General features: G+C 42.3%; 1 protein-coding gene across 1 annotated transcript in view; it reads left to right on the forward strand.

Annotated features, from left to right (window-relative positions):
- BUB1 (BUB1 mitotic checkpoint serine/threonine kinase) overlaps positions 1-22,518 on the forward strand; it is a 33,751-nt gene that overhangs the window by 539 nt on the left and 10,694 nt on the right. Inside the window, exons 2-17 of the mRNA XM_010829560.1 lie at positions 3,032-3,091; positions 3,170-3,308; positions 4,382-4,578; positions 5,530-5,573; positions 6,239-6,339; positions 7,769-7,812; positions 7,913-8,097; positions 9,301-9,452; positions 11,659-11,915; positions 13,911-13,969; positions 15,415-15,543; positions 15,642-15,746; positions 16,461-16,560; positions 17,448-17,529; positions 18,158-18,332; positions 21,321-21,408. Of these exons, the coding sequence (XP_010827862.1) occupies positions 3,032-3,091; positions 3,170-3,308; positions 4,382-4,578; positions 5,530-5,573; positions 6,239-6,339; positions 7,769-7,812; positions 7,913-8,097; positions 9,301-9,452; positions 11,659-11,915; positions 13,911-13,969; positions 15,415-15,543; positions 15,642-15,746; positions 16,461-16,560; positions 17,448-17,529; positions 18,158-18,332; positions 21,321-21,408 (1,917 nt within the window). The remainder of the gene's footprint in view (positions 1-3,031; positions 3,092-3,169; positions 3,309-4,381; positions 4,579-5,529; positions 5,574-6,238; positions 6,340-7,768; positions 7,813-7,912; positions 8,098-9,300; positions 9,453-11,658; positions 11,916-13,910; positions 13,970-15,414; positions 15,544-15,641; positions 15,747-16,460; positions 16,561-17,447; positions 17,530-18,157; positions 18,333-21,320; positions 21,409-22,518) is intronic.

Consider the following 22,518-nt stretch of genomic DNA (forward strand, 5'->3'; position numbering starts at 1 on the left):
GTCTGTAAGGAATTCTCCTCTGGGCAGATCGCCTCGGTGCAAATAAAATGTCTAACCCCCCCAAAATTAACACTTGCATGTAGGTTTTATGAGAAATTTTCGAAACCACTTATTTTAAAATTCTAGAAAGGGAAAGAACTTAAAATTGCACTATCCCATAATCCCACAATTATTAAAAACCGTTGAGTAATGTGCACTTTAAGGGAAAAAATGTTGCACTGTTTGTCATTTATGTCTACCTGCTAACAATTTTTAAAATTCCCATGTCTTTGCTTTTTATGACTTAGGTGATTTATCCAGACTGTTTCAAATGCATTTAAAACAGTTAAATCTTGTGCTACGGAAATTAAAACTGGTTAGTTTTATTAACACCAGTCTAATATTAACTGGGATCAAAAGACTCAGATCCTTAACTCTGCCTTCAGACTTTTTCTGTAGCCCAGACTGCAAAGGATTTCAATTTTACAGACTCCTCTTCCCCCATTTTAAAATAGAAACCAGATATTTCTGACCTTATTTTGACTTTCCAAAGGCTAATTTGCACTAATGAGCTGAGTGTTTTAGTATTGCTTTACAGTGTATTTAGACCGTATTACTAGGGAAGTGTGATTGGTATCAGATGGGCATCTTACTTTGGGCAGCCTATTACATATGTTTCAGGAGAAAGTTATTTCATAACTTAAATTAGGAACTTTTAAACTGCTTATAAATTGTGGGAGCTTATCTCCTATGATGCACAAGAGGGAGTTTCAAGATGTAGGAATATTTTTTAACTTTTAAAAATAAGTATTACGTTTATGTGGTTAAAAAAGATTTAGGAAAAGTGTTCACTGAGATCTTTATCTGATGCCTCTCCCAATGCCTTGTATGCAACCATTTTTCTAGTTTATTTTTCAAGAATGTAAATATTTATAATAACACGAACATAGGTATGTACATATGTAAGTATGTGTACAATTTCTGCCTTTATTAAACATAAAAAGTAGCAGAGCATATGCACTGCCTTTTTTTTTTTTTTTTTTGCTTAATGCTATCCTTGGAGATTTTAGTCTGCCATTCCATAGATTCTTTTTTTCATTCTTTTTTACAACTGCATGGTATTTCACGTACCATAATTGACCTAAAAAAGTACCCTATTGATGGACACTTGGAGTGCGGACCTTCTTTTGCTATAATAGATAGTGCCATGGTGAAGAATCTTGTACCCACCGTGCTTTTCATGTATCTGTCCTCTAGATTCCTAGGAGTGGGTTTGCTAGATCAAAAGGAAATCTATCTGTAATTCTGGTGATATTATTACCAGTTCCCTTGGCAGGAACTGAGCACACTCCCACCTCCAAGCAAGTTGTAAGTGTGTCTTTTTCCATTACTTCCCGTCTACATTGTTGTCATATTTTCGGAGTTTGGCAGATGAGAAGTTATCTCAGTGAGCAAATTTCTCTCCTTAGAGAGGTTGAGTATTTTTCTGTGAAATGCCTTTTGTTCATTCCTTAAATTGGATTGGGTTTGTTTTTCCCCCCCAATTTCTAGAAGCTCTTTCGTCATCCCCGTTTAGCATTTCTCTCTTAACTCTGCTTGGTGTTTTGTTTATTTGACATAGAGAAGCTTTTTATTTATAAGTAGTCCACTTACCTAGCTTTTTCTTTTGTGGCTTCTGGATTTTGAGTCATAAGAAACTTTGATTTTATTTGTATTGTGAGGTGAAGGCTAGAAGAAAATATTACTTTCAAATTTTTTTTTTCCCCTCGAAAAGATCATCGAACTTCTTTGATAGAAACCTGAAAGTCTTCCTTACTTTGGCTCTCTCTTTTAGCCAGTGTTCAGTCCCTTCCGCAAGTCTCATTGTCTCTTTCTCCAAAACACCCCAGTTCCGCATTTGAACAGTTCCCATACTGGCTGGGACTCTGCAATAGCTCCGTAACCGTTCTCATCCCCCACCCACTTCGTCACTTAGAGACAGTTTTAAAATACACATTAGATCTCGTCACCCCTCACCTTTCTCCTAACTTAGCTGCTTGGTTCTGGCCCTGTCAAACGTTACCCCCTCTGAGAGGCAGGCTCTCCCTGACCGCCCTACTGAAAACAGTAAGCCCCGTCGCACTCTTAGCCCTTCTGTCCTTCGGGTTTTTGTGTTTGTTGTCCCCCTCTGTGTTCTTATTTTACAGATTTCTTTTTGTTGGTTTCTTTATCCTGCTAGCACCTGGGGCCTCTTGGAGAACTTTCTTGGCTTGGCTGGTTTATTTTTTAAGCTGTGGCTGAGTATGCAGAAGTAGGGGCAGGTTCTCAGGGAGCTACAGCCACTGACTTCTGAGCATTGTCATCGGGTGGCCTCCCTCGGGAGCCTGGTGTCCCATTGAGGCCCAGAAAGCAAACTGTGTCCTAGAAGTCCCGATTTGTTAGACCCTGGGCTGTCACGCACTTCCCTGTTGACTCAGACAGTAAAAAAATCTGCTTACAATACAGGAGACCCAGGTTTGATCCATGGGTTGGGATGATCCCCTTGAGAAGGGAATGGCAACCCACTGCAGTATTCTTGCCTGGAGAACCCCATGGACAAAGAAGGCTGGCGGGCTACAGTCTATGGGGTTGCAAAGAGTCAGACATAACTGGGTGAATAGCCGTGGGCTGTCATGCACCTTTCAAGAGCTCTCTTCACATCTCCAGCTGAGTTCCTAAGCAGCAAGGCGAGGGGTCTGGGTCAACGCCACACCTGGGTCCCAACATTAGAAGGAGGAGCAGCAAAGTTCTGGTGCCCCTCATGGTGGCTGTGACATTGGAACTGGAGACCTTTTATTAATAGCTGCTTCCTGTAGAGCCACCTCAGGGGCCTTGCGTCTTGCTTTCTTCTGAAAACAACGCTGCTTTTGAGTTTCTGACTTCTGAGTGAATACTGTTTTCATTTTTATTATAGCATTTGAATTGATGTCTAAGATTTCTATTTTAAGGTATATTCATGATAAATATGAAATATAACTTTTGCTTTTAGGAAGTATTCCTAATAATCCCATGTACCTATTTTTCTTCGTTCTAGAATGTTTGAAGCCCATATGCAGAGCTACAAGGGCGATGACCCACTTGGTGAATGGGAAAGGTTAGCATTTCATTTATTTTTTCTATAAACAAACTGTATGCGGCCCTGAAAAATTAACACTGTCCATATTTTTTCTAGTTACATGCAATGGGTAGAAGAGAATTTTCCTGAGAATAAAGAATACTTAACAACTTTATTAGAGCATCTAATGAAGGAATTTTTAGATAAGAAGAGATATCACAATGACCCAAGGTTCATCAATTATTGTCTACAATTTGTAAGTATACTTTCAGAGGTATAATCACATCCCTCGTCATACTGTACTTTTGCTTTTTACCCCAGATTTTAGGATCAGTTTTTGGGTATTTTTTATTTGATTCCTTATGTTTCTAAGTCATAACTTTTTTTTTTTTAAGTTGTGTGGCCAGAGACTTGTATTTTACAATCTTTTGGCGTCTGTCTTATGGAATCAGTGACTGAATTTTAAAATCCTCCTTCTCTGTAAAGCCTGTAATGTGACAACAGAAGGTAGAAACCAGGCTTCCCTGGTGGCTCAGGTGGTATAGATTCTGCCTGCAATGCAGCAGACCTGCATTCGACCCCTGGGTCATGAAGATCTCCTGGAGAAGGAAATGGCCACCCACTCCAGTATTCTTGCCTGGGGAATCCCATGGACAGAGGAGCCTAATGGGCTACAGTCCATGGGGTCACAAAGACTGACCCAAGTGAGCGACTAACACTTTCACTTTTCAAGGTAGAAACCTTGAAAAGAAGGTTTGTTAGCTGAGAAGTGTGTTCAGGAAAGAGTAGATAAACAGGCATTCCCTGGTGCTAAAGAGGGTTCCTCAAGTAAATTAAATTCATTGTGAATAATTAAGAAAATATTAACTCTCAGAAATGAAATTTAGTGCTAAAAGGAGAAGGCTGCCTCAGGTTAGTCTTTCAAAGGTTGGATCTGTTCAATCTTGAAATAAAGGCTTGGGGCACGAGTTGTGGTCATAAAATCATGAATGGAATAGATAAAGTAAACAGGAATTTGTTATCTATCTTTACTAAGCTTCAAAATGTGAGGATTAGACACACCCTGTGGAATTTGAATGAGTACAACTTTATATATTAATATTACGGCACAGAACCTACTGTCTTGGGAAATAGTGGGGGACGCTGAATGTCAAGGAGGGGGATGAGCTGACTTTGAGGCTTGCCATCGGAGGACCACACAGGCCTTCCCCTGCCAAGTGCATCATGCTGCCTCCTTGAAGACGAACACTGAGTGTTGTTTGAACTAGGAGCCCCACCGCGCCTGGCAAGTGCCCTTCTCTCATGTCTGTCTGCTTTGGATTTCTGCAGGCCAAGTGCAACAGTGACCTTCACCAGTTTTTTGAGTTTCTGTACAACCACGGTATCGGAACCCAAGCAGCTCCTCTGTACGTAGCCTGGGCCGGGCATCTGGAAGCCCAAGGGGAGCGGCAGCACGCCAATGCCGTTTTTCGGAGAGGAATTCAGAACCAGGCCGAACCTAGAGAGCTGCTGCAACAACAGTACAGGTAGTTTGACAGTGAGACTCCACACAGTGATTCCTACCTTGAAACATAGTGGTTTGCTCTTTAAAGATTTTTATTGTTATATTTGTACAGGGAAATGCTTCTCATTGGGGAAAATGTGGAATTAGTGTAAAGAAAAACTGTCCAGAAATATTACCATTAATATTTTTGAGCACTTCCTTCCAGTGTCTTTTCTGTGCCTGCATGTGTGCCTTAGTCTCTGTATTACAGTAGTAAACTGCACTGTGTGTCTGTTGTATATGCTGAGCTTTGTGCTGCTCTTAAGAAATTATGGACTTTTATACCACTTAGAAAGTGGTTGTGAAATCTGTCCCAGAGCAGTGGCATAATTTCATTGTTCTAGAATGGAACATTTGTTTCCAACATTTTTTTTTTTTTTTTTTTCACAAAGATCAGCACACGCTTCGTGCTAAGTTACTTCAGTCTTGTCCGACTCTTTGTGACCCCATGGACTGTAGCCCACCGGGCTTCTCTGTCCAAGGGATTTTCCAGGCGAGAATACTGGAGTGGGTTGCCATTTTCTTCTTCAAGGGATCTTCTCGACCCGGGATCGAACCCAAGTCTGCTGCACTGCAGGTGGATTCTTTACTGCTGAGCCACCAGCAAAAGTCTACAATGTGTGCATGTTGTAACATGTGCATATTGATACCCACAGAGCAGGGTACATTTGTTATGTGAATTTATAAAATACTGACATCCATGAGGCAAAAGGAGGAATTTTTCTAATTAAGTGCATTAGGTGTGAAAATAAGCCCAGGTTTTTTTTTTCTTAATTTTGAAGCAAATCTAAAATTCAACTTTGCAATCTGTTTTAACCTCAGTCTTTATTAGATCACAGTAAGCTGTCTATCCTGTTTAGTTTTCACTCTAATATAAATGCATATTAAACTGTGAATTGTAATCTATATTGATGCCTTTACTGTTGTCTTTTAGGATGTTTCAGACACGCCTCACTGAAACCCATTTTCCTACTCAAGGTAAAATAACACTTTCTAAAATATCCAAAGTATCAGTAACTTAGTCTCTGATTTGCACTGCCTTTTTCCCCTTAAAATCACATCCATCCAGTATTTATTGATTATATTATCTTAGGTAACGGGGAAGACCCTCTGATAATAATAATGCCTGCTTCATAGCCCTGCATAGCAGGGACTCTGTCTTAGCACTTTAAAAGAAAAACTCACCAAAAAAAAAAAAACAAAAAAGCTTGGCAATTTCATTATAGTTTTAGGATTTTCAAAAAGTAAAAATTACCCCAAATTGAGTGACAATACTTATTCTGGAGTACATCTGTTCTGAATTAAATTAAATGTATTTAATGCAACTTTTAAAGAAATGGAGTTTCTTTTTTTTTTAAGAAATAAAGATTACATTTCAGCAATAAGCACTACTTATCCTGTTTAAAATAGCTAGAGTTTACATTTCTTTCAGGGACTTCCTTGGGCATTTTGAATTGATTAGAAAATAGTTTCTACAACATTACTTTTATTTATAAGGTGTTTTAATTATGTTTTTGAGATAGTGTGAGTGAGTTCATTTTTCAGTGCTACTTATTGAAAGATCAGGGGAATGTATTTGTATTGTATTCATTTAATATGGTTTCACCCTTATTTCTTTTTCTTTCATGCATTTCGTGTCATAGTAAGAACCTCAGAACCTCTGCATGATGCTCAGATTTTAAATCAAATGGTAACATCAAGCTCAAATCCAGGAAGTAACCCAGCCTGCATTTCTAAGAATCAGGTAATGACAGTTGTAGTTGCGTGGAAACCGGGAAGGGTGCTGAACGGCCAGCCCACCTGCCGTTCGTGTCCCTCGGGCACCTCGTTCCTTTGACCTTGTCTCCCAGGACTGAGCTCCACGTCAGCCACCTGTGCTGTGGCGCCTTTCTGGGCCTGTCATCACCCACTGCCCACTTCCAGTATTAAATGGAAAATCACTCATTGTCTGACCGTAACTTCCTGTACTTGTCTGACCTGGTGACACCCCTGCATGACCTCCTGCCTTCGCCGGCCCCCCCAGCAGCCTTTGTCCTTCTTTGCTCTGCGGGTCTCCCTTCCCTGGCCCAGGAGTCTCTAGCTTAGGTCACACCCATCTGCAGACACCTGAGTCTACTTCAAATGCTCTGATCCTGGAACTGCCTCCTCAACCAGAGCTCTTCTATTTCCTGGCAGTTATGCTTCCAGTTTCCCCGTTCACACTTTATGTTTTCCACATTGCCTGTGCTTCCTTTTCTATTCACTGATGCCAAATGATAATTTTTAACTTCTTTTTACTCTCCTCAAACTTGGGGCCTGACTATATCTAACCTCTTTGTCAGGAACTGGCACACTTACTTTCAATGAGACAGCAGAAGCGCTCAGATGACAGCTCCATGTCCTCCACCAACCAGTAAATAACTGGACCCTTGCTTGCCACGGCAGGGGCCAAGTGACTCATCTGCATGTACACGTTCTCTCCGTTCTCCCAGCATCTTTCCTCCTCAGGGTACCGGTGCTCTTTGAGTTTGCTATGGACCTGCTTTAAGCTAAATCCTATGGAAATGCCTCTGTTCCAGGTGCACATGTATTACGTTTCATTAATGTAACACATTCTTAGAAGGAGACTGTGAATTCCAACCTTGACAGATACTCACGCTGCCCCAGTTTACATCCTACTCATGCGTGCCATCTTGTTTGTTTCCTGTTGCCCCAGCTGTAGGCGTCTAGGCAGCAGAGGTGGATCTTGTTCACAGTCAGTGCTCAGGACCTGACATGACACAGATGAGATGTCCAGTAAATACTTGTCTAGTGACTGAATGCTAGCACTGTGGACTCCTGAGCAGAGAACAGTACCAGAAGAAAATGTTAAGAATTTTTTTCTAATGTAGCTATTTGGAATATTAATCTCATTACACTTATGCCCTGTGGCTCAGCCCCTAGACTGTGGGTCTTTCTTATTGGAAGAAGACCCACAGGTCCAAACACTTCTTATTGGACTTTAGTTGTAAAACCTGTCATAAAAGTGATCATGCAAACCAAGGCTTCAGCGATTAATCGTAACTTGAAAGAGCACACATAAATCTACTTGATGACTCAGAGACCCCTCAAGTGTTTCCATATTGCTTTCTGCAGTCGTCTGGATGACGGATTCTTCTCAGATAAGTGATTATTTGTGTTTCTTTCTGTCTTAGGGTCCACAACTTTCTGGAGCAACACCTGCAGCTGGTGATAAAGGGTCGGACACGCAAGTACAATCGGTGCCTTCATCTGACTGATTTTCCTCCCAGAGCCATTGCAGTACACTGTCATAACCGATGTGTTTTTCCCCATTTTAGGGAACAAAGGGTGATCACGATTTCCAAATCAGAATATTCTGCACACCCTTCTGTGGCAGACAAAGCTGATGTTCAGCAGGTTGTCATGTATTGCAAGGAGAAGCTTATTCGCGGAGAATCGGAGTTTTCCTTTGAAGAGCTGAGAGCCCAGAAATACAATCTACGGAGAAAACATGAACAATGGGGTACTTGCAGTCTTAAATTTGAGATAGCCTAGGTCACTTAACATGATTCTCATCTCTGAGTAATTACATTTGTAGTAGATAATTCATTGTACTGAAAGAATCTCAAAAAAAAAAAATCTCTAGCTCATTCCATCAGAAGCCTAAAACCTTTGTTAAACACTAGTGTAGCATCTACGTTTGTCCAAAGCTTAAACTGATGTCTTGACAGCAAAGCTTAGAGCTGAAACAGCACTAAAGGAGATGTCCATGCCAACGCAGAGATACTTTTAAGCTTTCACATAACATCTGTATGGATTTGAGCTTCTGTATCTAGCAATTCTAAACCCCTGGGTCAGTTATTTATACTATAAAGGATTAATTAAGAACTAGAGTTGAGAAGAGATTTTTCAAAGTCTGCACCTGTTATAAATGAGACGTTCAGGAGTCCTCTGATCAAAGTGCTGTGCTATTCACGGCTGTGCTGTACAGTGGGCCCTGACTCTGCAGGGAAGACTGGATGTTAGCAGCAGCGTTGGCTCTTCAGTTTACAGCACGTGTTTGCTGTAACAACATGGACCTCAGAGGAAAATGAACCTCTGTTCTCAAGACTTCGACACCATCTGACTATTTGTGCTGTGCCCCCTGTGTTGGCCAATTTTTGTTTATTCATTATTTCTCGTTTGGTTAACAACCGAGAGGACAGTCAGTGACACTCGGGGAGGACCCTTTCGTGCCTTGCACAGATGCTAAATCTGAGCTGGACAGTTTGATTGGTATGTGATGTGGTTATGTTAACCAGTTGCTGGTAATGGGACCGACAGCGGTGTCCTTGACATCCTGACCTTTCAGTGCACTTTACTCTTATTTCTTAGGAAGCACCGAGAAACTTCTATCTTTTAAAAACACTTCCATTTTCAAATGATTTGCACAGTCTTGGTTGTTGAAAGTGCTTGGTATCATACCATGCTATTACCAAATATTTTTGTTGCTTATCATGTACATTTTTATAACTTAGCACCCTGAACTTAAAAGTAACTGTGCTGAGGTTAGGTAAAAATTATAATTGAAAAGTAGTGTTTCAGTTCTAAAAACCTAATACTCTTGGAAAAAGACTAGTAAAAAATAGTTGCCATCTTAAAGATAACCTTTTGCTGATTTTGCACGATTCTTCTGTTGACCTGAGTTTAAATCTCACCTGCAAACTATACTTTGTCTTTCCTAAAGTAAATGAAGAGAGGCATTATATGAAAAGGAAAGAAGCAAATGCTTTGGAAGAACAACTATTAAAACAGAAAATGGATGAGCTTCATAAGAAGTTGCACCAAGTGGTGGAGATGTCGCAGGAGAACCTGCCCTCTTCCCAGGGGACATCTGAGGTGTGTGGGCTCCCCATCGCTTCCCACACCCACTGCAGTGATTTCTGTTGCTGTTTGTCCCTTCCATGCTCTATTTTTAGAGTTAATTCTAATGTCAGTTTAGTTACTAGCTTTCCGAATTATTCCCCCCTCCCCCCACCGAGAACTGGGGGGAAAGACCATCCGACACACTTCCAGCAAGGATGGAAGTCACGTTTAAAGAGCCAGGAGTCAGAGTGACACTGGGCTTCTCAGTACCAGCCCAGAGGACAGTCACAATGCAAGATGAGAAACGAGGTTACAGAACAGGGTGTGTAGTGTGTGTGTGTGTGTGTGTGTGTGTGTGTGTACATTAGTGTATATAGTCCTTTATCTGGTTTTCTTTTTTTTAGGGGAGGTACAATAACTGTTCGGAGAAGGCAATGGCACCCCACTCCAGTACTCTTGCCTGGAAAATCCCATGGACGGAGGAGCCTGGAAGGCTGCAGTCCATGGGGTCGATAAGAGTCAGACATGACTGAGTGACTTCACTTTCACTTTCATGCATTGGAGAAGGAAATGGCAAGCCACTCCAGTGTTCTTGCCTGGAGAATCCCAGGGACGGGAGCCTGGTGGGCTGCCATCTATGGGGTCGCACAGAGTCGGACACAACTGAAGCGACTTAGCAGCAGCAGTAGCACAATGACTGTTACAGAATGAAAATTCAAATATAATGATTAATTTGTATTGAGAAGCCAGCAACACCTGCAGGAATGGGTCTCAGAGCTTGCTTTTCCTATAGACCTACTGTGGCCACATTCCTGTTTTCAGCTCTATCTTCACTTCCATTCTGAGACACGTTCAAGTTTCTGCGCTTCTCCGGAGATCACCTCCCTGACTGCTGTTTGAGGTGTTAGGATTCCTTTACTGTCATTTTAGTGAGGTTTTGGCAGGATGTGGATGATAAAACACATATTTAAGCCACTGTCTTTAACCAGAAACCTCTCTTAATGAACTTATTTCTGTATATGAGCAGTCTGAGGATGTATTTTCCAAACAGATCTCCAGTTGTCCCTGAGTCATTTATTCACCAGCTCAGCTTTTCCCAATTATGCTCAGTCACTTCAGTCGTGTCCAACTCCTTGCAACCCTATGGACTGTAGCCCACCAGACTCCTCTATCCATGGGATTTCCCAGGCAAGAATACTGGAATGGGTGGCCTTTCCCTTCTCCGAATGGAGATCTTCCCCACCCAGGCATCACACGTGCATCTCCTGAATTGCAGATAGATTGTTTACCGCTGAGCCACCGGGGAAGCCCTTAAAATGTCTTTATCGTAGACTGAGTTTTTAATGTATAAGAGACCATTTCTGAAATGAGCACCTCTGCTTTGGTCAGTAGGCTTCGTCTTGCTCGTTCCATGTTGTGTTTTCTGTAACTTTGTTGCGTGTTTTGATATCTGTGGGAAGGTCTGATGATTGTTTTTTAACATGTTTCTTCAGAAGTAAATATTATGATTATTTTTGCTCTTTACTAATTCAGTAGATAAGAAAATGGTATAGGTCATTTAAATTATCTCTTTTTTGATGACTACTGAGAATAAACTTTATATTTTGTCCATTTGTTTGTGAAATAACTGTTCTTGCCCTAGCTATTCAGTGTTTCCTGAACAATTTGTGAGAATACTTTTACATGCTGAGGAATTAATTCTTTGTCTTTTAACTTGGTAATATAAGAGTGTACATGTGCAGTCTAAGTACATATGAATAGAAAAGTAGAGATTTTAATTAAGTTAAAGGCCTGTGTCCATGTCCTTCCCATGATGAGCCATGCTTTTGTGGCAGTTAGTACAGTTAATATTCATGTTTCCTATTCATTGAGAAAATGGTCACCAAGGGTATTTTAATGGGAAGAACACCATTATGAGCATTTGGTGACATTGATTTGTTAGTATTTTCCCTAAGTAAAGAAAAATGTACCAGTTCTTAAATACTGATGCACGGTCGCGGCTACTATTTAGTGGTTAGAAATACGAAGCACCAGTTGAATCTGTGGTTAAGTAAGCTAGCGAAGCATCCAGCATGGGGTGTGGCCTTGTTGTTGTTGACTGTTCATTTCAAAATACCTAGGGAGCTAAGAGGCTGCCTCAGGAGGCAGGCGTCCACTGAAGACAGATGCCTGTCTTTGGAAAGCCGTAAGACCTAACTGGTAGCCTCGTGGCTTTTTGTCTGTTTGCTTACCGTGAAAGGTCAGTCCAGCATGTTTGGAGCCGCATACAGACTCCCAGCAGGAACTAAGAGCTCCGGGTCTTCCAGCCATCTCTCAGCAGACCTCGAAGAATGTGGACGAGAAACCCAGAGAGGCATCTTCTGTTCCTCGTATGGCGAATGCTGCCACCACTGCTTTGGTGTCCCCAGCCGCCAACCAGGGTGTAGCTTGCCCGGCTCCTTTGGCAGGCCAGCGCGTGACAGATGCCGTGTTTTCAGGGGGCAGCAGAGATGCCAGGTGAGCCAGAGGGGGCCCTAGAGACGGTGGCGGTGGCAATGGTGCGCGGTGGCTTCTTTGTGTGACCTGCAGTAGTGAGAGCAGCGTGCAATTGATGGGCGAGGCTTGTTCCTCAAAATAATTTTTAGATGGGCATGTAGTGGAAAAACCAAATTGCCAAAACATTAGCCCCAAATCATTCAACCTCACTTACTCTGTTTAAGAATATTTGTTCTACTTCATACTTCTCTCTTGAATTAAAAATTCTGATGCCCTGAAACTTAACAATCTTTCTGTAACTGAGGAATATGCAGCTGTTAAACTGAAATTGCCTCTGCTTACCAACTCTGACGGAACATAATGTAGGGGTTATTACAGTCCAGATAGTTCCTTGACTGTTGGATTCTTACTTGATAGTGTGTTCTCATATTCCTTCTGTCGTCCCCTGGGACAGTTTGGGATTAATACCCATTATGCAGTATACCAAAATCTGTCTCATACACTGCTGGGGAGGTTTCTCCCCCCAGTTCTGGGCAGTTTTCCTAGATGGCAGAGATGATAATTATTGTCGTATCACTTGTTCTGCTTATATTATCTTCAATCACTTTGGTGCTCTGTCTCTTTTTTGAAACATATAAAAAATTTTCTTGCTCTTCCAGGAAAAATGAAAGTGAGGCTCCCATCTTTCCCTTGGGCTAAAACCCTTAGCACAGATTATGGTTCTTAAGGACTGGTTCTCCTTGGTGTCTGAGGTTAACCTTACCAATGAGTTCCCTTGGAAATAAGATTTTAAATGATCCTGCTTTTGCAGTCACCTTAGGATACTAATTCAGACCTGTGTCCTATATTGAACCATGTATGTAAAAAGTAAACTGCTGGGACCTCCCTGGCAGTCCAGTGGTTAGGACTGCCCTTCCAGTGCGGAGGGTGTGGGTTCTATCCCTGGTTTTGGAACTAAGATCCCGCAAGCCATGTGGTGTGGCCAAAAAAAATTTTTTAAGAAGAGAACTGCTGTGTGCAGGGTGTGACTTCATTAGCTCTTCATAGTTAATTCTCATGACCATAAGATAGTCACAACAGCAGTGACGGACCCTGTAGACATGCGCATCCAGCCATCCCTTACAAAAGGATGAGGCTCTTTAACCTAATGAGCATTCAGATCTCAGAAGCACTGCGGATTGACCCTGACCCTGGCCCAGGCAAGGGACCGAGTGGACCCCCTCACACTCTCAGTGGCCTGGACAGCTGACTGTGGCAGAGAAAAGGCACCTTCCTCTGGTACTGCATATAAAACTCAGGTTTTTATAAAACTCACAAATCCAAAAATGGGGATTTGTGAAATTAAGGGTGCCTTGCGCTTTTTACTTCCCATCCTCACAGGGTTCATGAAGGGAAGCAGTGTTAAAGAGACAGATGAAGTCCACTGTCCCCACTGGACTTAGACCAGACTGTGATGTAAGTGCCTCCGTAGCATTTTTTCCATTCTAGATAACTGTGAAGTCTAGAGCATAAGGCACTACGGCTCCACAGCAAAGGCACCAGCGCTTTCCCGCATTGTAACTCAGAAGAGCCACGCTGGGCACCCAGACCCAGAGCTGCCGGTCAGCTCCTTTGCCTGTGTAACAAATGGCATCGTTTGAGTCAGGGAGACCCTTAACCTCCCTTCCACGTGTGCAAATGATTATCAGGTGTTCACATCTATGATCACTACGTAAAGCAAACATGAATACCTGGCCTTTATCTGTAATAATTACTGTCCTCAAAAGGACATGAAATAAAAAATAAAGTCGCTTACACTGTAGACCTAGGCAGTCCCATCTGTGGCCATGCCACATGCCATGCAGGATCTTCTCCAGCCAGGGATGAAACCTGTGCCCCCTGCATTGGGAGTGTGGATTCTTAATCTCTGGGCTACCAGAGAAGTCCCCCATCTGTATTTTAAAAACAGGCTGGTAATCGCCAACATTTTTTTATTGTTCTTGAGAGTTAGTGTGTCTCAAGAGTTTTCTCTTCCAGGTGTGTGAACAAAAGTACTCACGAATTCAGGCCACAGAGTGGAGCAGAGTTAAAAGAAGGTAATGTTTAATTGTAATACACTTGTGTCTGATCTCTGCCCAGACTCATCCAAGTTACTCAGGGGTCTGTTAGCTGGCCACAGTTAATGGGGACTCTAGGCCCTAACGAACTTGGTTGTCAGCTCTCTCTTGCAGGGGTTAGATAAGCCTTGGGCCATTTCCAATAAAGGGGGAAATCTACTTATTAGTCACAGATTATTAGTTAGAATCCTTTGGAAACTTGATTTGTGAAAACTTTCCTCTTAAATTTCCCAGCAGAGTACTCTAAAACAAGAGTCGTCTTTAATATGTTGTGAGGAAGCAACGGTGGTTAGTTGGAAGTGATGTATAATATTTCTGTTTTGTACTACTTCGTTAGAGGTACTTACATAAAAGTAAGTTTTATAAATAAAATAGGACATGGATTGGGCATTCACTTCCCACTCCCATGTACCATGACATTCTTTCCAATGACAGTTCAGTGGAAGCAGAGCTACTTGAAAAAGCAGGTGACACCTACATTGAACCAGGACCAAACTGAGCACGAGCGGATGCCAAGTGCTGTTCTGAGTGATTGCGGGTGCAGTCACAAACAGAAAGGGCAGAGATCCCCACCCGCTCGGAGGGGCAAAGGAAGTGTGGCTGTTAGGGAGGGGACTGAAACTTCAGAGGGACCCAGGAAAGATGCTCACAACGACAGTGCTGTTTGGGTAAAGACAGAGCCAGCTTGCAAAACCCGTTTCAGGCAGAGGTACCAGCAGGGCAGAGTCCTCGATGTCCCTCATGTGTTCTGAGCACAGCAGAGCAGCCAGTGGCCTCCGGGGGTGGGGGTGGTGAGGAAGATGAGGTCGGAGCTAGGAGGGCTCAGGCTGTGCAGGGCCGTACCTGGCCTCCAGCTGAGTGAGATGGAAAACCGGTCCTAAGATTTACAGCATAGCTACTATTTCTTGGGATAGAGTGGAACAGAGGGTGCTATTGATGACTAGGCTCATTTGATATGGTTTTAGACCAAGCCGCTTAATTAACTCTTTTGAGCTTTTATTTCCTTTTCTGTTAACAGATAATTCTTATTTTACCTACCTTGTGGGACTATTATAAAGATCAAATAAGAGACGTGATAGTACTAGAGTAATGGAAATTCCTAGAGAGAATTGGCTTCCCAGGTGGCTCAGTGGTAAAGAATCCACCTGCCAGTGCAGGAGACTCGGGTTCAAGCCCTGGGTTGGGAAGATCCCCTGGAGAGAGAAATGGCAACCCACTCCAGTACTCTTGGCTGGGAAATCCCACGGACAGAGGAGCCTGGCGGGCTACAGTCCATGGGGTCAGTGGACACGATCTAGTGACTAGACAACAAGTGAGAATTGGCACCAATAATAAAATGTATAGTAAGTTTCTTAAATTGTGTGTCTTCCGAATTATTCTGATTTCTCCACTGACATGGCATTTTGTCCCCATTTCTTTAAAAGGGTGTGAAACACAGAAGGTTGTTAACACGAGTTCCTTTCACACAACTCCAAACACATCTCTGGGACTGGTTCAGGCAACACCATCCAAAGCGCAGCCATCACCCACTGTGCACACGAAGGAGGCTCTCGGTACGTAAAGCCTGTTGTTTGAATATGTGACGTCTGACAGTGACTTAGTGAAAGCTCTTTTGCAATCATGTTTACAGTTATTCTTCTGTTCTTTTAAGGTTTCATCATGAATATGTTTCAGGCTCCTACACTTCCTGATATTTCTGATGACAAAGAGGAATGGCCATCTCTAAGTCAAAATGAGTTCGAAGCCCAGTTTCAAAGTAATAATAACAAATTATTTAATAGCTACTAGATGGATAACATAGCAGGTAGTTGCCCACGGAAAAAGCAAGGATTATGCAAGAAGTAGGCCTGCCCTTGGTTAGCTTGTCAGGTACGGGCATGTTGCGAAGTAAAAAATATAAGCGTTTTGCCACGTACTCAGTGTGTGTCATAGACTTGGTTTGTTTCTTTAAAAATAGTAAGTGCTAAAGAAAGGCAAAATAGGCCTTGGTAGGAGTGGCCAGGAAGGACTGAGTGGTTGAGGGGAACTTGAGCCTTGCCTGGCAGAGGGGTGTTCAGGGTGGAGTGTTGGGGACCAGGACTCGCCCCACCCCCACCTCCTGTTTGTCTCAAGTCAGAGGACTTATGCTGGAAGCCAGAGAGAGAGCACAGTGAAGACAGAGTTAAGAGCTTAATTGTAGAAAAAGACGTGGAGAGTTGTGTTCAGTGTCAGTGACCACAGCTGTGTGTTAGGAACATGGTGATCGCTGCGTTAGATGTGGCAGGGGCTTGAGGCCTGGAAGCCCGGGTGCTAGCGCCTGTAACAGCAGTCAGTCCCTTCCTGTCAGCGCAGAGGGACTACCGCATGGCCTGGAGTTCCAAAGCTGACATCAGTTATTTATTCCATTTTCTTATTTGTAATTAAAGTTTCGACTAAAGGGTAGTGTTTTTGTCCTACAAAACAATTAACTACAGTTTTTGTACTCTTGCAGAAAATGCACCATCTTCTGGGGCTTGGGGAGTCAATAAGATCATCTCTTCTTTGTCATCTGCTTTTCCTGTATTTGAAGATGGAAACAAAGAAAATTATGGGTAAAGACATGTGTGGTTAAGATAACTCTGAGTGAAAACCATGTTGCCATAGTGACGGGTGGTGTAGGGTCCAGGTGGGGCTGTTGAGAGAAGACCACCTGCCAGTCAGACGGGCTGTGTTCAGCCCCAGCTCTGCCAGGGATGAGCCTTGTGACCACAGGACCAGGAGGCTGTGGCTGAAGTTCTTTCCACACTTTCAGCGTTACAAGAAAGCAGTCCTCCCATGACAAAAGCATGTATTATGAAAGGAAACAGTATGGTTATAAAGCATAAGAGAGCCGAGGTATCCTACAGATTTGAAATTGTGTCAGTTGTAAATGAATTCATCAACACAGGTATCCATACATGTTCTGTATGTATTTGCAGGATTGATGAAGTAGAAAGGGAAGTGGCTTACATTGGCTCACACTGCAGAGAACATTTGTTTTAAGGCTGAGCTGCATTACGATAGAGTAGGGTAGCACCAGGAAGTTTCACTGTTAATAATTTAAATCATGAAAGAGAGGTGTGAACTGAAGTGTCCTGGTGTGGAAGAGACGTGTATTCCGTAGCTGGACCACGCACTGGGGAGAGAAGCAGCATCTGGCGTCCACGCCACCCTGTTGGTCACAGCCCTCACTCTTTTGTCCTTAAAACTTAAACCTCAGTGCCATAGAAAGTTCCGTATTTTCCACCCTCACATAAATTAACTATAGATCTTCTTGTATATACCTACTCAGGTTAGTTCAACTTGCACTCAGATTTGCTATAAAGGTAAGAAATATGTATATAAATATTAACTAATTAAATAGGATAAGTGGAGAATGTTTTTAACACTGTGACTTAAGTGGTAGGATTTATTTCCTTAGGGTATTTTACTGTTTATAATTCTGTCAATTTTTCCTTAGATTACCACAGCTGAAAAATAAACCTGCAGGAGCCAGGACCTTTGGAGAACGTTCCGTGAGCAGGTTTCCTGCAAAACCAAATGTGAGTCTGTGTTTCATCCATGAAATGGTGGTGCAACCCTTTTCGCTTTCTTTTACCAAACAATTGTGCCACTCAAAGGAGATGGTGTATTTAAAAAGCAGTTCTGGAAAAACAGAATATTATGTGAAGATCATATTTTTAAAATATTATCCTATAATTATTTGCAGTCTGCACAACACATACTGACAGATGTGAAATTGAAAAATGAGTTTGATGTGATCCTTGCCCTCTGAGAGTCTTCCCTGGAGACAAGAGGAGCCACTGGGGGCATATATATTTTTCCCAGACCTAAGAATCTTGATAAAGGCTAAATGGGAACTCCGTAATATCTTTGTTATTCCTCTGTAAATCCAGATTTTTCAAATTTTTTTAAAAAATTGGTAAATAAACTATGGCTCTTGCATGTGATGCAATTCCACTGGCATGTGTTAAAGATGAAGTGTCCCAGTTCCAGGGAGAAGAACCAGACCCATGATGTCCTTGGCTGCGTGTTAGCCGGGGGTTACATCCATTCCTTTGAAAAAATCAAAATTCCTGTTTTTTTTTTAATCTAAAGTATCGATGTGTTAAATTTCATCTGCAAAACAGGGAGCCTGCTGCCTGTTTTCCAGTTCATCTTTCGTTGTAGGAAGTGCCTCACACTGACGAGTTTCTGGATGATTCAACCGTGTGGGGTGTCCGCTGCAACAAAAGCCTGGCGCCCAGCCCCAAGAGCCCAGGAGACTTTAGGTCCGCCGCGCAGCTGGCGTCTACACCCTTCCACAGGCTTCCCGCGGACTGCGTGCACCCACCAGAAGATAAAGGTGTGCACTGTACTCTCCTGGTGTCTTATCTCCCGCCCACTGCAGCTCTACTACTACGATAGTCGTCTTCTTGAAAATTCTAATTGGGACACTGGAGAATCATAAAGAGGAAACTTAAAATCCATTCATTGTAGTATTACATAAATATAATGTCCTCATAAAGTCTGTGCCTTTTCAAATTCAATAGCTTCGGTTGTAAGTAGAACAGAAGAAAAGACTACAGAAGGGCAAATGTCCAACCCATCTGCACAGGACAGAGGTTTATTTCATGTTTTACAGTAAATAAAATAGCCAGGACAGACAGATTAAAGTACTTAAATGCTAAAATAGTGAACATTTTCTAATTTGATAAGAATAACTAATAGCAAGTTTTAATCCTTGATATGTATCTACAAATTTTATTACTTTAGAGATGTAGCAAATACTATACTCAGAAAATCATATTTAAAACTTTTTTTAGTGGTGTGATAAAACTCACAGATAGTCCTATTTTCCCCAAACATAACACTCTCATATCAAAGATCTTTATACACTTGAAATGAAGCTTAATAAATGATATAGTTATTGAATACAGATAATTATTACCTTTTAAATACCAAACCTGCAAAATCATACAGGCATACCTCATTTTTGGCACAGTGGTAAAGAACCCACCTGCCAATGCAGGAGACTCAGGAAGATGCAGGTTCAACCTCTGGGTGGGGAAGACCCCCTGGAGAAGGACCTGGCAACCCACCCCAGTATTCTTGCCTGGAGAATCCCATGGACAGAGGGCCCTGGCGGGCTACAGGCCACGGGGTCACAGAGTCAGAGACGACTGAGCGACTAAGCACTGTACCTCGCTGTATGGCACTTCACTTGGTTGCTTGTGCAGAAACTGGGTTTTTTACAAATTGAAGATTGGTGGCAACCACCTGTCAAGCAAGCTTACTGGCGAGACTTTTCCAGCAGTGTTTACTCACTTCATGTCTGACATTTGGTCATTCTTGCAGTATTCCCACCTTTTTCATTACTGTTACATTTGTTATGGTGACCTGTGATGGGTAACCTTTGGTGTTACTATAACTGTCTTTGGGTGCCACAGACCTCGCCCATTGGAGATAGTAAACTTAATGGATATTGTGTGTATTCTCGCTGCTCCAGCTGGTTGTTCCCTTTCTCACTCTCCTCGGGCCTCTCTCTTCCTGAAAAAGGAGAATATTGAAATTAGGCAAATTACTAACCTACAGTGGCCTCTTAAGTGTTAAAGCGGAGAGAAGAATGTCATGTCTGTCGCTTCAAATCAAAAGCCAGAAATGATTAAACACAGTGAGGAAGGCACGTCAAAGTCCAGTTAGGCTGAAAGCCAGGCTTCTTAGCCAGTTAGCCAAGTTATGGATGCAAAGACATCATTCATGAAAGGAAGTCAATTGACGTGGCAAATTTCATGGTTGTCTTATTTTAAGAAATGGCTGTAGCCAACCCAGCCTTCAGCGACCACCACTTTGGTCATTCAGCAGCCACCAACATCGAGGCAAACCCTCTACGAGCCAAAAGATTACGACTCACTGAAGGCTTAAGTGATGGTTTGCATTTTTTAGCAATTAAGCCTTTTTTAATTAAGATGCACACATTGTTTTTCTATGCTGTTGCACACTTAAGACTTCAGTACAGTGTAAACGTAACTTGTGCATGCACTGGGAAACCAAGAAAATTTGTGTAATTGCTTTATTGCAGTGGAATGGATCCAAACCCATAGTGTCTCAGAGGCACACTTGTGCTGTAAGATCTGGGACCACTAGCCAAATAATCACTGCTGGCACTATTTCTGTGTTTAAGCAGCAGTTTTTCACTGAAGCAGATGCCAAAGAATTCCATTCCCCTGGATGAAAGGATGGAAACTTATTTTAACATGAAGTCTGAGCATATAGGCCTAAACATTTTTAACTAAGCAGTAAAAATCTCTTACTGTACTAACCAAATATATTTCCTACTTGAATTTTAAAGGAGGATTTAGTTGAAACTTGGACAATTTCCAAGTGCTATCACAGACTTGCTACTTTAATTTTTTTTTAATTTAAAACATTTCAGTTTGGAGAACTTAATCTGTTTTAAGTCAAGCGTCTTTCATAAAGTCAGTATTGGCCTTTCTTAGCGTATTTGCCACTTTGGTCATATGAAGAGAGGCTAATGTTCTAGGACTGAAGAGTATTACTAGCACCTGCTCAGTGAGGCAACAGCTAGTAAAGTTTCATCCTGTGTTAACACCTGGCTGTATACTGTGTTAGCATCACTTGGTAGAAGTAGTCTCCGTATTTCTACCCTATCTCGTTTACTTCACTGTAGATTTTTTTTTAAATAATTTTATTTATTTGTTTGCTTGTTTTTGGCTGTGCAGGTCTTCACTGCCATGAGGGCTTCTCTCTGGTCTCGGCGAGCGGGGGCTACTCCCTGGCTGCCGTGTGCCGGCTTCTCGTGGCAGTGGCTTCTCTTGCTGCAGAGCACAGGCTCTGGGTGTGCGAGCCTCAGTAGTTGTGGCTCCTGGGCTCTGGGTGCGCGAGCCTCAGTAGTTGTGGCTCCTGGGCTCTGGGTGCGCGAGCCTCAGTAGTTGTGGCTCCTGGGCTCTAGAGCGCGAGCCTCAGTAGTTGTGGTTCACAGGTTTACTTTGCCCCTCGGCATATGGAATCTTCCCAGATCGGGGATCAAATCCATGTCTCCTGCACTGGCAGGTAGATTCTTTACCACTGAGCCACCAGAGAAGTCCTATCTGGACTGTTTTCTCTTAAAGGATTGTATGGATTAGATGTATAAGGTTGAAAAGCTCACATACAATAACAGAAGTTTTTCAAGTGACTTTCCCCTCATTTTAAAAAATATACTGCTTTTTACCATGGAACACTATTGAAACTGTAATGAAAATCAGTGCAAAAAAGGAATCCCGGACTTCATAACCATTTAAAATCATACATGTGTGTATAGTGTCCATCTCTACTTTCTTGTGTGTTTCAGAAAATATGGTAGCAAACCAGCACACCCGTGTGGCTTTGGATTCTTGTGAAAGAAACAAGGTGGAACCCTTGAAAGAGAGAAAGTGCAGGTATTGTGGGGGTATGTGTGGTTCTGTCTCTCTGCATTTTCATTGTAGCGTTGCTTTTTAAGCTGTAAAGGAATACCTCATTCCTGTCTTTAAGGGCTGCCAGAGTTTTTATTAACTGAGAGCTTTAAGTCACCAGGTACTCTGCAGATGTAAGGACAATGATTAGGGACTTCCCTAAGCACTTCCAGTGCTTAAGACCTCACCTTCCAGTGCAGAGGATGAAGGTTCGATCCCTGGTCGGGGAACTAAGATCCCACATGCCTTGCAGCCAAAAAAAAAACAGAACATAAAACAACAGAAGCAATAATGTAACAAATTCAATAAATACTTTGAAAGGATAAAAAAAAATTAAATACAATGATTAACCGGAACACTTGGTTTTAATACATCAGGGAGTGAGAGAAGCGGCTGGGGTAGCAGAGAATCCCTGACTTCCGCTGACTGGGGGAGTAGAACTGCATGGTGAAATCACGGGAGGAGAGAAGAAGGGCATGTCTTCTTCCCATACCAAGACAGTCTGATTATGATAAAAACAGACAGGTCCAAATCAAGGGACAGACTACGAAATAGCTGGACTGACAAGGTCTTAGGGAACCAGCAAAGACCAAGAAACAGGAGAAGAGAGTAAGGAAGGTGACAACTAAATGCACCGCGGTGTCCACAAGTGGATCCCGGAGCAAACACGGTATCTTGTGGAAAACCTGGCAAAATCCAAACGAGGTGTGGAAGTTTGTCAGTGGTAGCATGACAGAGGTTGGCTTACTGCTCTTGACGAGAGCGCCACCTTAATGTGAGATGGTAACATTAGAGGAAATTGACGAGGAGCTTGTGGGAATTCTCTACCATCTTTGCAACAGATGATTAAATCTAAAATTACTCCAGAATTAGTATTTGCATGTAGGTGAATTCACATATATGGAATCTGCGAGTAATGAGGGTCAACTGTGTCCATGTGTGCGTGTCCCCCGGTGTGTGTGTGTGTGTGTGTGTGTGGGTGGGTGTAAATGTACTGCTGTTAGGTTATCGAATTACGGCTGACATTTTCTGTTTGTTTCAGTGTCATAAAAGAAGCCATTTTTGTAATAAAGTTAAATATTTAACCTCGTTTAC

This window comes from Bison bison, unplaced genomic scaffold, assembly GCF_000754665.1.
Source record: "Bison bison bison isolate TAMUID 2011002044 unplaced genomic scaffold, Bison_UMD1.0 scf7180017864508, whole genome shotgun sequence".
Classification (NCBI taxonomy): domain Eukaryota; kingdom Metazoa; phylum Chordata; class Mammalia; order Artiodactyla; family Bovidae; genus Bison; species Bison bison.